This window comes from Mizuhopecten yessoensis, unplaced genomic scaffold (assembly GCF_002113885.1).
Source record: "Mizuhopecten yessoensis strain PY_sf001 unplaced genomic scaffold, ASM211388v2 scaffold2671, whole genome shotgun sequence".
NCBI lineage: Eukaryota > Metazoa > Mollusca > Bivalvia > Pectinida > Pectinidae > Mizuhopecten > Mizuhopecten yessoensis.
In genome coordinates this window covers 82,917-99,490 of record NW_018404662.1, presented here as the reverse complement: position 1 = coordinate 99,490, position 16,574 = coordinate 82,917, and the positions used below count along the sequence as shown (strand labels likewise).

Here is a 16,574-nt window from a genome sequence, read left to right as displayed (position 1 = left end):
CGAAGCCGCCGTCTTGGATTTTGTCATTTTAAGTTTGTTATTGCTATTTCTCCAGAAATACTGGATGGATCTTTCTGAAATTTCATATGTACATATACAGTACCTACCAAGGAGTGCTATATCTTTACTTCATATCAAGTACTTTAAACATATATCCAGGTGAGCGATATAGACCCTCTGGGCCTCTTGTTTAACTGGTTTTTGAGAAACATCTAACAATCTATAAATATCCCGTGTTTTTATAATTCATATGATTGTATTGAAACCCTTTTTACGTAAGATTGCTATATATTAAGCCAATAGGGTTTTAAACTACTAGGACCTGGCAATTTCTGAAAAAAAGCAACAACTATATTCTGCAGATTTAATGTGTGTCCTCGACACAATAGATGTCAATGACTGATGTTTTAATAATGAATGCAGAAACCATAAACTGTCTTACATTCTCTTTGTGTTTGTCTCGAAGACTCTCAAGTTCCTGATGCTTGCGCTGAAGCTGTACTTCCTTCTGACGTGTTCGCTCCTCCTTGAGCTGATGTTCTGTATGTCTAACAGGCTGTACCTGTAAAGCAAACAACAAGTTTAATGAGTTACTTATTATTCGTACATCACAAAAATGTCTTCCTACATGTATGTGAATTTGTCAGATGAACTAACGACAAATTCAAATCTTTGATTTTATTTGTATCTAGACTGCTGCTATTCACTAAGCAAGCATGGTTAGATTCACTTTGAGTGTTGAACCTTTATAAATCTTACAATGAAATTTTCTGAAGCACACTAGAGTAGCTAAGACAAGACTGAATTATAGCAAACCTTCATTAGCTCCTTGTACTGTTTTAAGTGGTAATCAAGAAGACTGGATTTATCTCCCCTCTCTCCACTCTCCAGTGTGAAATTGGTGGTGTTGATGGTAGTATTATTGTTGTTGTCTTCATTAAAAAGATACTGTTTGAGAAGTCCACTTTTTACATCCCTTTCTCTGAAGGAATCATCTTTACGTACATTTCCCTGTGAAGCAGAAAATGATGAGGTAAAAACACTGTACACTAGCCTCGATCTACATTACCAGCTATATATGTAAAAATGTCAAGCAGTACGACTAAGCAACTACACTTTTAATCTTAAATCACTGCTTCATTAAAACTATAATGAAATGCTTAACCTTTTTTTTTAATAGAAACATTTTGCAAAATTGACTAATACAAAAACATAGATTAAATTGTATTTAACAATGTCAAGAGTTGAAAACATCTATATGTCCTGACCATAGGAAACAGTTCCTGGCTGTTTAATCGCTGGTTGGTGCTGGCTTTGCTCCCAAACAGACGATTCTGTTTGTCCATGTACTGTTGCACCACATCTGTACTATCTACATCCTCCGTTACTGGTTTCAGGTCCTCCTGATCCTGTAACTTCTTCTTGGCCTCACTCTGAACTTGCTTTTTCTGCAAAAATAAAATACCACAATATTTATGCAGAAAGGGAATAAACAAACTTCATACTATAATTACTTTTTCGTTTATTTCATATTTTTAATTTTGAAAAAAAAAAATCTCTTTGATCTCACCTTTTTACCACAATATATAATATTGTATCCTGAAATATAATGAATAACAAAAATAGCATATGGAAATTCAGTGTGAAACTGCAGACGACATGTTTTATGTCTGGAGGGAGGAGGATCTACCACACTCTTAACATTAAAACATCAGGTAACACAGTCAAATCATTCAAAATCATTCAATGCAATATAAAAATGTTTTAAGGGCCAGTAATGATTTATTTAACAGTATGCCAAGAAGTGATCTATACAGCTAAATTTGCATTAAATGATCACTCAAGGGCAATTTAAAAACCAGTCATTTGATAAAAGTGTCATTTATTACAGTTTAACCATATTATTTTTACAGAATTACATGACTGACTAACTTAACATCTCCTTATTCAGACAATCGTAAACTGACCATCCCCCCCAAAGCACACAATCACACCTGCATTTCTAGATGGCTTGAAACAACATTGTTCATATGGTGAATAATTGAACAATAATTATGGCAGTAAACAAACAATTCAGTGTTAAGAAGAATTGTCATTTAACTCAGAACAAAATATTGCCGTAAAATAAAGTTCCTCGAGTTTAATACACAAGTGTTTTCAGTAGTAACCATAATTTACCCTATTACGCAGGACATTATCGTTGAAATGGTGGTGTTTCCTGCGGTGATCCAGCATTTGGGTTTACATGTAATTTTTGTTTGTTTTACAATGGAAACTGGAAATAGAATCCAGTTAAACTTTGACCTAAATGAAGCCGACAGTATGTTGCTGTAAAATGGATCTGTTTTATAATAATATTGTTGCTAGTACTTGTCATAAGGTAAGTTAAAGAATGTTATTAAAAGCATTAAATATTGATGAGGAATAAGAAACATTATGTATGTTAACATAAACATGTTTATTGAGTAGTTGTGCTGATATCATTTTTTATTTTGCAGAAGAATACTGTCGAGAAGATGACAATAGATCCTCATTTTATGAATGCAACCTGCCGGTGTACATGTACTTTAATCCAATCAAAAGAATATCAAAACGGTTGCACTCAACTACGATAACTGAACAGCATGTATTCAGTGTTAAATCAACAATATTGGTAGTTTGAAAAAAATAAAAATTTTGAGGTCGGCATGTCACTGAAATGATGATAAGTTTTGCTCTGAATTTAGTGAAATGATTGCTAGGAAGTCATGTGTAAGACGGTCGTTAAATTAAGAGTCACACAGTATTTCATATCTCATCAAAAAATGATCATTTAGTGGATTTTGTCAAAATTGTCACTAATTTGGTCAAATGTGGTCGTTTAGCATAGCCTTTTGGGTCAGTAATGGGTGGTCACTGTCGGTATAGACAGATGGTTGCTTAAAACAGTTAAATTAAACAGTAAAAATGTTCAAGAAGAATGAAAAGTGGTCACATAAAACAGATGGTCGTTTAATACAGGTGGTCACAGAAGCAGATTTGACCTCACTCTTTTTTACCATTTCTTTCATTTCTTTTTTCTTTTTCCTCTTTTCTTTCAATCTTTCTTGGGTTTCATACTTCTTCTGTTCCTGTTCCATCTCCATTTCTTTTTTCCTGTTTTCATCCTGTATCACCTCCAACTCCCTCAGAACCCTGTTGCTATCCCTACAACACAACAAACAGCAACATTACCGTATATTGCCAATCATTGCACTTACCACCACCATGTAAATCCTTTCTAAGGTTCAATATGTTAATCAGGCTAGGAAAAATCCTCTCGCCCTGCTGTCATGGCAACAAGTAGTTTTACCAAGAACACACTTGACAGACAGGTAACACTTTTACATCGAATCTGTATTATCAGGTACAGGTATGTGTATGAAACATTGAATTGAACATGAAGTCTTTTTTCATGATGGAGTCAATTTCATGGTTTGTACACATTTATTTATTCTTGTATTTATGGTCAACAGATGATGGCAGTAAAACCAAGTATTACTATACTCAACACATATTTTAGTGTGAAAAAGTGAATGGTTTGGTATGGTTGATATTTACTCCCTGATAGTCACATTCACATAAAAACTTCAAATAGTTTGGACCAGAAGAATAGTTTTATCTAGGTGGACATGCTATAAACATGTTTTTATATTCTGAATTTTTACCTTACTGAATGGATATGCATATATATTTCAAACCAAAACTTTTTGTTTCAGTTGTATTTTACATATAAACACACAGCAAAGCATTGGGCTAGACATTTAAGAATCTTACCCCCAGGGTTGAGATTTTTCTGTCTTACCCCAATGTGGGGAAAGAGGTGGGAAAAGATTATATTGATCACCAGTTGGATAACAGCCATTCTCTTCAAACAGATTTATGGTTCACCAACATAAGTAACCAACCCAAGAAGACAAGGTCAAAGAATTTTACATGTGGAAAGTTTGATATATTTCCCTAATATTACACTTACCATTGATCTCCTCCAGTATGAGTCTTCTTGGATTTTTTGCTTCCTTGCTGAATTTTTGACTGTATATTTTCTCCTATTTCTCTCATTTCCTATCAAACATGAACATATATGATAATCATTTTTATAGACTGTTGAGTCCCTATGTCAAAGGTATCATCTCTTCACAATATACGTTTAGTTTCCTTTGCCCAAGATAACCCTAAACTAAGTAAGGTTAAATCTCTTTAAGTACACAAAAGAAATATTTAATAAGTTACCTGTAGTACCTTTACAAAATCTAAGATGATGTGGTTGCAAATTTTCTTTTTATGATTAGCTAGTAAGCACAACTAGAGACAAAGTAGATCACTGATACATATACTATGTTTCGTTATGATTTACCTACTCAAGGTTTTTCTGTATATGAGTTATAGCAATATTATAAACTTAACATGCAAAATCCAAGGTGACTCTCTGGCAACCATTCGTTCTTTTCATTCATCTCAAAGCATACACAACTCGGGACAAAAGGGATCAAGTGTACCTAGTTTTATCATAATCCTTTTAATACAGTCCAAAAGGTGGTGTTAACAAATATAACAATGAAGATGCAATATCCATACAAAATCTGAAGCAGTTGACATTGAAGAAGGAACAATAAGGGTTTAATGAGCTCATGTACTCCATGTTTCCTCATGACCATAAAAGTAACAAGTTATATATTATATATATATAATTGCCTTCCTGTTTCCACCATTATATATTCATAACAAGAATAGCCCTTCTAATTTTGTCAGACACCAGTGGTAGGTATAACAAAGATCCACAGAACACGTGGTTCACCTTTTCTCTGCGACGTTGTTCAGCAAGGAGCTGCTTCTTTGACACAGTCTTGGGTTTTTCTCCTGGCATCTTTCTATTGGCTTTCTTTTTTGCCTTCTGTAATTGAAATGTTTTGTACTATACCAACAGAATGTCAAAGTTAGCATATAAGGCAACGTAATATTTAGAAATAGAGTTAAATACAGATATGAACTGTGTCTTATAAAAAGAGTAATAAACAGCAGAGTTATCCATGACCTGTTTTACTAGCCTTGTTAAATTTCATTGAGACATTATTGAATCGCCCCTGTACTGGTTAATAAGATTAACAAGCTATATCGCTAAATGACTATCAACCCCTTCCCACACTCATCTTTGTGTTTCAAATGCTTGGTTATTTCTGAAAAGTGAATAACTTTGTATATCAAGACTAATTTTCTATCCTATTGCAGTTTTTGATATTTCAAAATTGTGTTGATGTTGTTTATTTTTCAAATAGTATCTGGTTACAACAAGTTCTCTCCTACCAGCGACAACTCTGAAACAAAATGTTATCTTACCCGCATGCGATGGTTATGTCTTTTCTTTGGATCTCTGGACTTCAGCCATTCATCGTATGAGTGAAATTTCTTCAGCTTAAGTTGTAAATACATGTACAACAATCTTAGTTATATAGAAAAAAATGAACTCACAGGAATGTGAAATCAAATTAAGTATATGATTTTAAACAAATCAACCTAATATTTACCTCAATACTAACATGACAACATCTAATTATAGTATTAAACAATTAGGGGATAGACAGTACGTTGTTTTGAGTGGCTATACTGGCGATTAGAACATGAAATTTGGGTTTGAACTCGAGACCGATAGGGCGAGAGTTTAAACCAAATTTAAACCAAATTTCATGTTCTAATAACATGTTCTAATTTCATGTTTGTGTTAGAATACAGTTAGAACAGGGGATATGATAACTATAGCAGAACATATACAGTCACTCAACAGCCAATGTTCCCCTAAACCAGAATTGTCAACTTATAACTTCACTTTAGATCTCAACAACTTTCCATGATGTTGAAAACAATAAATGTGAACGAATCCATGAACATTTTCTGGGAATGAGACACAATTTTATGGCGTCATCAACAGTAGATGTGAGTCAACAATGGCTTATGAAAATTTCAGGCTATTTCTTTTACTGAACCAATCACAAGTTAATATGCTTTGAAAACTAAATTTGTAATCGCTGATCATGATCAGCTAATGTATGAAAGAATCATTCATAGAAAAATACTATATATACAAGGAACTGTTTTTAGTTTTGGTCAGGTAATAACTCCAGTTGAGAACAAGTAAATTAATTTCAGATTGCTTTGCCATCTATTCAATTTACATGTGCTCAACTGAGGAGCTCTTGCCTCATATCCTGACCAAAATAGAAGACTATTTCAACAATTAGGTAAACAATTTATTGCTAAAGAAGATTTCTAAATAACCTACGTCTTCTTCTGTCAGCTCATAATCACTGTCATCTTTTGTTCTGTATTTCTGCAATTAAGCAAAACATGAGAGAGAATTAAAATACTGATGCAAAGCACTTGGTGAACAAGTCCTGGGTGTTGTGTGAAACACAATCTTCTCTATTACATGTTTCTTGAAATCTCTGCACTTTTACTGCTCTCAAATTAAATTCCAATATTATGTCCCATTAATTCATAACCCACCAGATGAAGATATCAGTAACTTTTCAAATATCACTTTCTGTCTTTTGATTTCAATGTTTTTACCAATCAATTACCAAAACAAATTAAAACAAATAGGAAAAGGAACCAATGAAATAGGAAAAGGAACCAATGACAAATGTTTGGTTACATATTATTTTGTTGGACGCAACATGTGATAACATAGATATCCGGAAGCAATCTGTAGAGATCTATTAGAAGTTCTAAACTAAAACAGAGTTTGGTATTAATGTCCTAACATTATATGTACCATTAAAGTACTGATTTGATTGCGGACTATCTAATGATGATCTAGGCAATACATGCCAACAACAAAATTCAAGGATGATGACTTTATTTGATAAATGTAACATGTGAACCATGATACATGAAAATGTGAATAAAGAACACAGTGACAATCATCTGGTACTCAAGATTTATCATTTAACATTAACTTGGACTATGCAATTTTTAATATCAGAGTAATGAAGCTAAATGCAAAATTGAATTTAAGTCAATGAAACAAATTGAAAATATAGGTCACAGTCATGTAACTCTGGGCTCAGTTGAGTTCAGAAACAATGATATAAAATCACTCAGCATGATGAGTGTTAAACCTTATTTAATTGTTTCATTACAAATTTAGGTGCATGACAATGAAAAGTTTGATGTTGATCGATTTGTGATATCAATGCAATAAAACGTTATTGACAACAAAATTTGGATCATATGAATTGGTCTCAGATGAAGCTGTCGACCATACCCTGAAGATGAAATCAAAGAAATTGTCCTCCTCCTTCTCCTCCTGGGTGTACCTCTGATCGGGGGGCTTTTTCCTTGTCTGGAACCCTGTGGTTGTTTTAATACAAAAATTACACCATATTGATGAAACAATTATTGAAGTTTTACACTTTGCGATTATCCCAAAGTTAATTTTACAGTAAAAATTGACAACTCTTACATGCAAAGACTGAGAGGCTAACAATTTTACAGCTACATATAATTGCTAATCTTGCCTACATTGATCCAATAAATGCTAATTCTGTGTGCTTGGGAATAAAATTACTTTTAAAGTGATAAATGCTTTAGATGTTGATTGGTTAATGTGCTATTCAATGTTATTGCATTATATACTTGTTGATAATACACAGATGGTAAGATTCAACATTTGTACAGTGGGCTCCGGGAAAATAATACTTTCCTGACCCAAAGTAATTATTTATAGAACAGCCCTTATCAGTTAAACATGATGAATCTAAGATGATTGTCTATATTAGAAGTCTTGAGCACGATTTACTTGGCAATGTTCATGATCATGTTTAAGCCATCCCCATCTACAAATTGACACACACACAAAAATAAGGAAAGAGAACCCTAAATAATTTTGAAACAAAGGTCTTGATAATGCTACATATCACATCAATACTTTTAAAAGGCTAGCGTGAATGCTGATTGGGTTTCAGTTTTCAAAAATTGAGCAAAACATACAACCAATCTTCATCTTACTCCACCTTTAGAGTCCAAGTTGTCCCCAGAAAACTTAAACTTAAATTTAAATTGAATGAGTGAAAATATCCAATTTACAGCAATTTAACAAACTTCGCAGAAATGTCATTTCCTATACATTGTTTAGAGTAAACAAAACTCATGCTAATATTGCATCCTGTAAAGATTGTTTTCACTGCACAATTTCAAAGCTGTATAAAATATTCCACTAATACTTACTTCGCTTGAAGATAAACTCTGAAAACACACCCATGAATATTCTTCCAAAGTAGAATATCTGAAATCAAAAAGAAATTCTCTTATAACTGAATTTGTTGCAAAATTTTAGTCAGAGACTGGTCATGCCCATCAGTTTATTGCTACTTATTGGTATCATAAAATAGTATACATGTTCAATTTTTTGGTGTTTCTGATTGTTTGCATGGCAATAATAGCCCGATAGCTATATATATTGTGGACCTAAATTTTATCACTTGCTAGCAGAAAATGAGACTGCTGTGACACACCTGTTTCAGAACCAAAGACTGTTGTCTGATTTTACTGTAATAATAATATTTATCACAACCTAGTTCGTAGGTCGTCTCAAAGCGGTTCACAATTTATTATCCGTGGTTATAGGGCCTTTGCAACCAGCCAATATCTTTCTCAACTCCTTGGAGAGCATACAGCCGGTGCTGCCATTTCGGCGCTCACAGCGAGTATTCAACAATTCTAGCACTGCCCAACCAAGTACTCATTTACAGCTGAGTAGACTGGAACAAGTGGAGTAAAGTATCTTGCTCAAAGATACAACACAGTGCTGTGGCATGACTCGAACCTGCAACCCTTTGGTCACGAGCCCAGCGTACTATTGGTGTGGTGTAGTCTCCTAATGAACCATACTGTACTTGGATGCACTTACATTCTCGTCTGCTTCCTCACTATCGCTGTCAAAGTACCAATCTTCTTCATCCTCATAATTATCGTCATCATCATCCTCATCATCACTAAACTCATAGTCACATCCACAGCCACAATGTGAGCAAAAGGCCTCCCCTTATGTAAAAACATTAACAAAATTATTGTGTAATCTGTAGATGTTTAATGCAATGATATTTTTATTTTCACACTTGTTTTCTGTTGAGCTGGGAAGTCTGATTTGTCTCTCACTACAGATATGGATATATATAGCCGTTCTCAAACGAGTGATGGTTGGTTTTCATGTGTATCTAACTAGTTAATCTTCAAATTGTATAAAGACACAAGCTTTATCCAGTGTCTTTTACAGTTTGAAAGTTAACTTATGAGAGTTATCTGCATCTACACAACAAAAGCTAGCTTTTCATGTAATCTATTTTATGTACTCAGCACATGAGTCAATACGTATACATGTATTGTGAAAAATCCACAAGAATTACCTATGCTAAAATGTGAGTATTTCTGTTACCGAGTAGATGATATTCTATTTAAGAGAGGTAATAAGAGGCTTTTTAATCCTCGGCAATATATTGCAATATGTATTGTAATGTTTAGTTAAATATTGTTATATATTGCAGTATGGTTTCGCTTCCCAATTCCCAGCCCTAAGTTACAATAGACTCACTATACTAAATCTAGATATGTCATCTCAAAAGATCATGAATTAAAACAAATAATGATAAAACATTGAAGAAGATGGACATTTGCTATTGCACAGAAATAACATGCATATGACATTTCTTCAAAATTCTACTCATCTGACAGACAAGTTTGAACGTAAAATTCATTGATCTGCTGCCAAATCCACTTGTCAGGATGAGTGAACAATTCAAAATGCAAGTGCTTTATCCAAACAATGATACTGTGGCATGCATGGAGAAGTAACTCTGATAATATGTGATTGTGAAAGTGGATTATTGCAATTCAGATTCAATCCATTAAAAACACATGTACAACATACTTGATTTTGTCAGTTCCAAATATGCCTTGCTCAGCTCTTGAAATTTTTGTGTTGCCTCAGGATCGTTCAGGTTCTGGAAAAGAAGTGAGTGAATTATGTTAGTCTTGTATAAATTAGAATAAAGAGTCTTTAATTTAAGTATAAAGCCACGAGGATGTAGCGGAGTACCAGAGAATATATATTTTTAACAACCAACAATTCTGTCAATTTTTACAAGAAATTAAAAATATTCCAAATGCAACAATACATACATCTATAAACATTTAAATCATTATTGAGACACTTAAGCAAAATCTTGAAAAGAGAATTGGGTTGAAATGAATACTAAAGAATTGAATTTTACCACAAAAATTGTATGGCTACAGTATGCAGTTTAAACACCAAATCCTACCTTATCAGGGTGATACTTCAAGGCTAATTTTTTGTATGCCTTCTTGATATCTTCTGAAAACAAAATCAAAATGGAGTGATTATGAGTGGGGACTCAGTACTCCTCTTCCATTACTACAGCCACAAAAACAGGTGTAAAACAATAATTTGGTATATATTTGGAAGAACTGGATTATTCTATCACAGTTTTTGAAATGCAAATCACCCTCTTTTATTATAACCATCCCATCCAAAATAATTGTGCAGAAACTGTCAATCAATCAGAGCACAGTACGATAATTACTTATGCATGGATTTGGCTAAACTTTGTATAATGTGCATGCATACCAGGTTTAATCAAAATTGAATGATATTTAAACAAGTCATCTTGTGGAAACCAAAGTGTGGACGGAAAGACACTCCCCATACCATAAAAATTAATAGCGCATTTAACAAAATAGATGAACAAGAAATGCCAGAAGGATATTGTTGTCAATCCATCCACCACTGACAGGTCTTCACTTTTTTGCCTGGATGGATAGTCAATTTTCAGTTGATGCCAACTGTGGCAAATTTTGATAAAACTTCATACAGCTATGTTTAGAAACTATTACATTGTCTTTTAACCACTTGCCTCATAGAAATAGAATAGTAATGTTTGAAAAAAGAAGACCATTTTCTGATTTCACCCATCTTTTTCTTTTGATCAAGCTTAAATTTTCAAATGAATTATGCAAAAGGGAGAAACAGAAACTGCTTCTTTATTATGAAATTTAGAAAGATTGATCTGTATCTTACTCAGCTTCTGAGAAAAACCATTAATTAACGAGGCAAAGTATAGCAAGGCAATTAATCCATATTCCCTGACTGGTAATGATTTAAATAATACAAAACAATGAAGATAGTGCTGATCTCCAGAAAGACTTGGAGCAAATGTGTAAATGGAGTGATACGTGGCTTTTGAAAATGCATCCGGATAAGTGCAAGCATATGAGATTAGGCAAGGGTAAAACGCAAGAACACAACAGAATCAGATCCACCTACTACCATCGTGGAGGAAACTTGTGCACAATAAAACAGGAGAAGGATAATGGAGTTACAATAGACTCTGAACTATCATTCGATAATCAGATCAATGATAAAGTGAAAAAGGTTAATTCTATATATATGTTTGCGTTGCTCAGGAGAACGTTTCAGTTTATGGACCAAAAGTCATTTGTCCCCTTATACAAGTGCCTGGTACGTTCCCACCTGGACTATGCCAGTCCAGTGTGGACACCATATCTTTATAAACATATCGATAAGATAGAAGGAGTACAACGAAGAGCAACAAAGTGTCTGCCAGGTATAGGAAGCGTAAGCTACAGCGAAAGGCTGGGGAAACTCAAACTACCAACTTAAGCCTTTAGGAGAATAAGAGGAGAAATGAAAGAACTATATAAAATGTTAAATGGTATTTATGATAAGGACTGTTGCCATTCAGTAATCCTATGGGAACATGTCACTCAAAGGTACAGCAGCAGGATACACCTAATGACATTATACCCAAAAAGATCAACAAACAGGCTAAGGAAGCACTATACTTTTCAATCAAAATTAACTGTACCTCTTTTAAAAATAAATTGGACAATCATTGGAACAATCAAGATCTTTTCAACAACAACAGAGCTATATACAATCAAATATTAATCAAACTATGCATATATATATATATATATATATAAAATGAGCTTGTTTTCATGTTTTGTAACTTTTAGCGTGATATATTATATAATGCATTTTTTATGAGTCTGGAATAGAGGAATTTGATAATTCCTGAACTGGAAATAAACTTATCTGATCTTACTTCTATATGACACAAACAGTACACTTATGCCAAGAAACATAGGTCAAAGTGAGGTCATAGTGACCTACTTCTTGCACTCCGTAACCCTAAGATGTCCTTAAGCTTGTACACCAACTCTGGTTACTTCATGTTAAATAGTATAGAAGATATGCCACGGACAAGTTTTTCATAGCAATATTGATTCTGTTCATCCAAATTAATTTTAGCACAATATGTCGAGATGACCTGGGACGAAACCACCAAAGGGACAGTCATGATCTCCGGGATCCCCGGGATCCCCAAGGTTGTCTTCCAATGACATTTTTTTCTTAAACAGTTTTGCTTCTTAAAATTTTCATCTCCTATTTTCTATCATTTATGAACTGAAATATATCGAAAATGAAAAAGAAATATTGAGACATGGCCTTAGTGATGACAAAACGATCGTCCATGGCGTGATAAACTTGTGAATTTCGCAGCAGCCTTTCATTTATACGAGGGACATGGATATCCTGAGTGGTAAATGCATAGATGCATTTCGATGTGAATTATTCACAATTCATTAAATTATCTGATTACCATCGGTTGCATTCGTATCTAATTCGAAAACTTCTAAATATTTTTGTCTTGCAGCCTCCCTTTTTAGCGCCATTTTTTCATCTCTTCAATCACATGATCACTCTACGGCGACATCTACAATGTGTTTACAAAATTCATGCATGGGAGGTAACTCTAACTAAAAAAATATATCTTATTTGATAGGACACAAGTACTAGTCAATCGGGAACCGGAAATGAAGTATGTGAAAGTGAAAGTAGAATTTCAGTGTCAACAAAAATATACGACTAGTTGTAGCGGGATTTACATTATTTTAAAAAGAAATAGGAGGTATATAGGGGTAAGTGGTGAAGAAAGGGTTATTAATATGTAATTCACAACGGAAGGAAAATCATTCCTGCATTTATAACTTACTGTTTAGTCATTAAAATGTTTAGAACTGTATTGTCTTCCCTGATTTTCTTTTATTTTCAGTAATTTTATTAAATTGAATTACTACACCTATAAAAACGATCAGATGCCTTTGATAGCGGATTCCTGAATTCAAACAGTTAAAACAATGCTTGTAAAATTACTTATGGAAACTCTTTTTTAACAATAAATTTATCGCAGACATTACATCAAATTTCACAATTATTACACATGCAATTCACAAGAATTTAAGATAACAAATTTACTTTAGGTTATGGACATTAATTTATTGTTTCAGATTGGTAATGCACAAGTACTAAATTTTACAGATCATGAACATTGCTTACATATATATGTATTAACATTGTTTCAGACCCATCTTTCAGTGTCAATAATTACACCTGTATTTACAGACACGTTATGAATTTTTAATCATTGCTTCAGACTGGTTATAAATTTGTGTTAACTATCACAGACAAGTAAGAATAAAATATTGATTGATTCATTATGAGGAACTTTTATTAATTGTTTCGGACTGTTAACATACATATATATTTACTTTCACAGAAAAAAGTGATAGACATTTCATCATCAGATTAGTTCTAGTTGTGTAGATTCATCTTTGTGTGACCAAAAAGGCACAAGCCAGATACATGCATGGTAACATCATGCACTTTATAAGTATTTAAATATTTGAATTCATGGTAAAACATATTTATCTAATCAGAAATCTAACCTACCTGTCAGACTGTCAAAATAATAGAAACTGAAAAAACTCCTCAGGTTCTTTTCAAAGTAATTCCACATCATGATCCAGCGGTTCCAGCATATTATTTGTTTGATGCACATTTAGCAATACTATTTGCATTGGTCTAGGGTATATACCTTTTTGTTTAACAACATAATTCATGTAGCAAAACATTAAAAATGTGTATAATCCTCAATTCCAGGTAAAGCACTATAAAGTATAGTTGAAGCCCAGAGATAAATTCACCCTCTCATTGAAATTAAAATAATACCTATACCATTTTCTGTTGATAATGTAACATGTATCGCTATATTTCACCTATTTAAATAGTGTTACAATTGTGTCAGAATACCTGTCAATATATACAGTGATAGGCAATCATTTATCAATCTGTCTTACTGTCAATAGTGATACATGTATATATAAAACATGTATAGGGTAAATGTAATGGACAATTATTGTAAAATGTATAAATATACATGTGTAATACCTCTCTGTGGTAGTAATACATGTGTAATACCTGTCTGTGATGGTATATATACATGTGTAATACCTGTGTGTGATAGTATATTATTACATGTGTAATACATGTCTGTTATAGTATATACATGTGTAATACCTATCTGTGATAGTATATACATGACTGTGCTATACATGTCTTTGATATTGTATACCGGGTACATGTGCAATACCTGTGTGTGATAGTTATATATATACATTTGTGTTATACCCGTATGTGGTAGTATATATATGTGTCATACCTGTCTGTTGTAGTATATACATGTGTAATACCTGTGTGTGATAGTATATACATGTGTAAAACATGTGTGTGATAGTATATACATGTGTTATACCTGTCTGTGATAGTATATACATGTACATGTGTTATACCTGTATGTAGTATTATATACATGTGTTATACCTGTCTGTGGTAGTATATACTGTACGTGTGTAATACCTGTCTGTGACAGTATATACATGTGTTACACATGTCTGTTGTAGCAATTGCATGTTATACCTGTGTGTGATAGTAAATACAAGTTTAATATGTGTCCGTAATACTGAATACATGTGTTTAATCTGTCTGTGGTATTCTATACATGTTTATGTTTAATGTATGTATATACAATTGCTGAACATGACGATTTGGATACACTTGTGTTATCAGGATTTGCCCCATAGACAGGCCCTAACCCTGCCTCCTGTTTACTATAAAAGATCATTGAAATGTCTTTACATAGGAATGTATCCAGATTATAAATAGTAGTATACAGGGCCCATAAAGAATGGTATACAGAAAATATATAGAGTGGAATACAGAGTAAAGAGAGTGGTATACAGAGTATATAAGGATTAGTATGCACAGTATCTACGAAGTGGTGTAGAGAGTATATTGACAGTCCAGGTATACAGGGTATAAGGAGTGGTATACAGATTATATAGTGAGTGATATACGGAATATATCAGGAGTGGTAAATATAGTATAAAGGTGTGTTATAATGAATATATTGAGTGGTATACATAGAATGAAAGAGTGGTATATAGAGTATATGAGGAGTGATATACAGTGTATATTGAGTGATATACAGTGTATATCGAGTGGTATACAGTGTATATCGAGTGGTATACAGGCTATTTTAGGATGGTATACATAGTATACAGAGTAGTATTCAGAGAGTAGTAAACAGAGTGATATAGAGAGTGTTAAACAGAGCATATAGAGAATTGTGTACAGAGTTTATAAGGAATGAAATATATCTGTACTTCATATATTCTGTATAGTACCTTTATATACTGTGTATACATAATCCTATCTTTACATTATCTGTACACTACATTCTGTATTTCTTTAATAAGCTATGTATATGAAGTATCTCTCATGACTATTTTCAGTTATATATCATCTAATTGCTGAAACTTGTTGATAATATACTGCATATAAACTTACACTATTTGATTTACCTCATAAAGAGTCATTACTTATTGGGTATGAGTTAGCTATATACAACAAAAGATGTTTGTTTTCTGTTACATGTTTGAAAAAAATATGTATAGGTATATTATAGATAGGTAATAAATTATTTTTTCAGTTATTTTTATTTAGTCTACACATATAAAGGAGAGTGATCTTGACTTGAACAGTTCTTTTTTTGAAAATTGGCAAAAAAGTTTTGGGTAGGCACAAAACAATATATTTTTGGCCTTTTATATTATGAAAGTGTGGCCACCTTAGGGTTGAGGGGCTGGGCCAATATGGGGAAATTGGCAAATTTTAACTTTAAATTAAGACTACTTTCTAGAAGAACCTGTCACCATATAAATTGTTACAATATATGGTAAAAATGGCTGAGGCAATAAGGTGACCATATTTTGTATCAGTCAAGTTTCTACAACCTAGAAAGGCATGGCATAAGATGGGCCCAATATAGAGCAAAATAAGACAATTCAATCTTCAAAAAACTACTTTTTCTCAATGACTACAGATTGTAGCATATCTCAGGTCTGAAAAACTGGGACAAAGCAGTCATAGAGGAATTTTGGGTGTAAAGCTTTATGTACTTTAAATTATCAAGATTCCCACCATACCCTGAACACATCCATGCTCCATCCTTTCCTGCTCCTGAGGGCTTATTCCCCAGGTCTTAACATGAAATCAGTTCAGATCCTTTTCATATGTTGCTGGGCATGAAGAGAAAATAACCCTCATGCTATCAAGTCCTTTA

The 16,574-nt window shown here is 33.1% G+C and overlaps 1 protein-coding gene across 2 annotated transcripts in view; it reads right to left on the bottom strand.

Moving 5' to 3' along the window:
• Nucleotides 1–12,817, bottom strand: part of LOC110446265 — a 29,183-nt gene extending 16,366 nt beyond the window's left edge. For both annotated transcript variants that reach the window (XM_021491314.1, XM_021491316.1), the window contains exons 1-14: nucleotides 12,714–12,817; nucleotides 10,332–10,384; nucleotides 9,941–10,013; nucleotides 8,924–9,057; nucleotides 8,242–8,299; nucleotides 7,280–7,365; nucleotides 6,296–6,343; nucleotides 5,356–5,430; nucleotides 4,817–4,912; nucleotides 3,995–4,083; nucleotides 3,039–3,186; nucleotides 1,269–1,448; nucleotides 817–1,011; nucleotides 443–562 (exon numbers count right to left, since the gene is read on the bottom strand). In XM_021491314.1, coding sequence (XP_021346989.1) covers nucleotides 443–562; nucleotides 817–1,011; nucleotides 1,269–1,448; nucleotides 3,039–3,186; nucleotides 3,995–4,083; nucleotides 4,817–4,912; nucleotides 5,356–5,430; nucleotides 6,296–6,343; nucleotides 7,280–7,365; nucleotides 8,242–8,299; nucleotides 8,924–9,057; nucleotides 9,941–10,013; nucleotides 10,332–10,384; nucleotides 12,714–12,786 — 1,428 coding nt within the window. In that variant the 5' untranslated portion in view covers nucleotides 12,787–12,817. The remainder of the gene's footprint in view (nucleotides 1–442; nucleotides 563–816; nucleotides 1,012–1,268; nucleotides 1,449–3,038; nucleotides 3,187–3,994; nucleotides 4,084–4,816; nucleotides 4,913–5,355; nucleotides 5,431–6,295; nucleotides 6,344–7,279; nucleotides 7,366–8,241; nucleotides 8,300–8,923; nucleotides 9,058–9,940; nucleotides 10,014–10,331; nucleotides 10,385–12,713) is intronic.
• Between the last annotated feature and the right edge of the window lie 3,757 nt (nucleotides 12,818–16,574).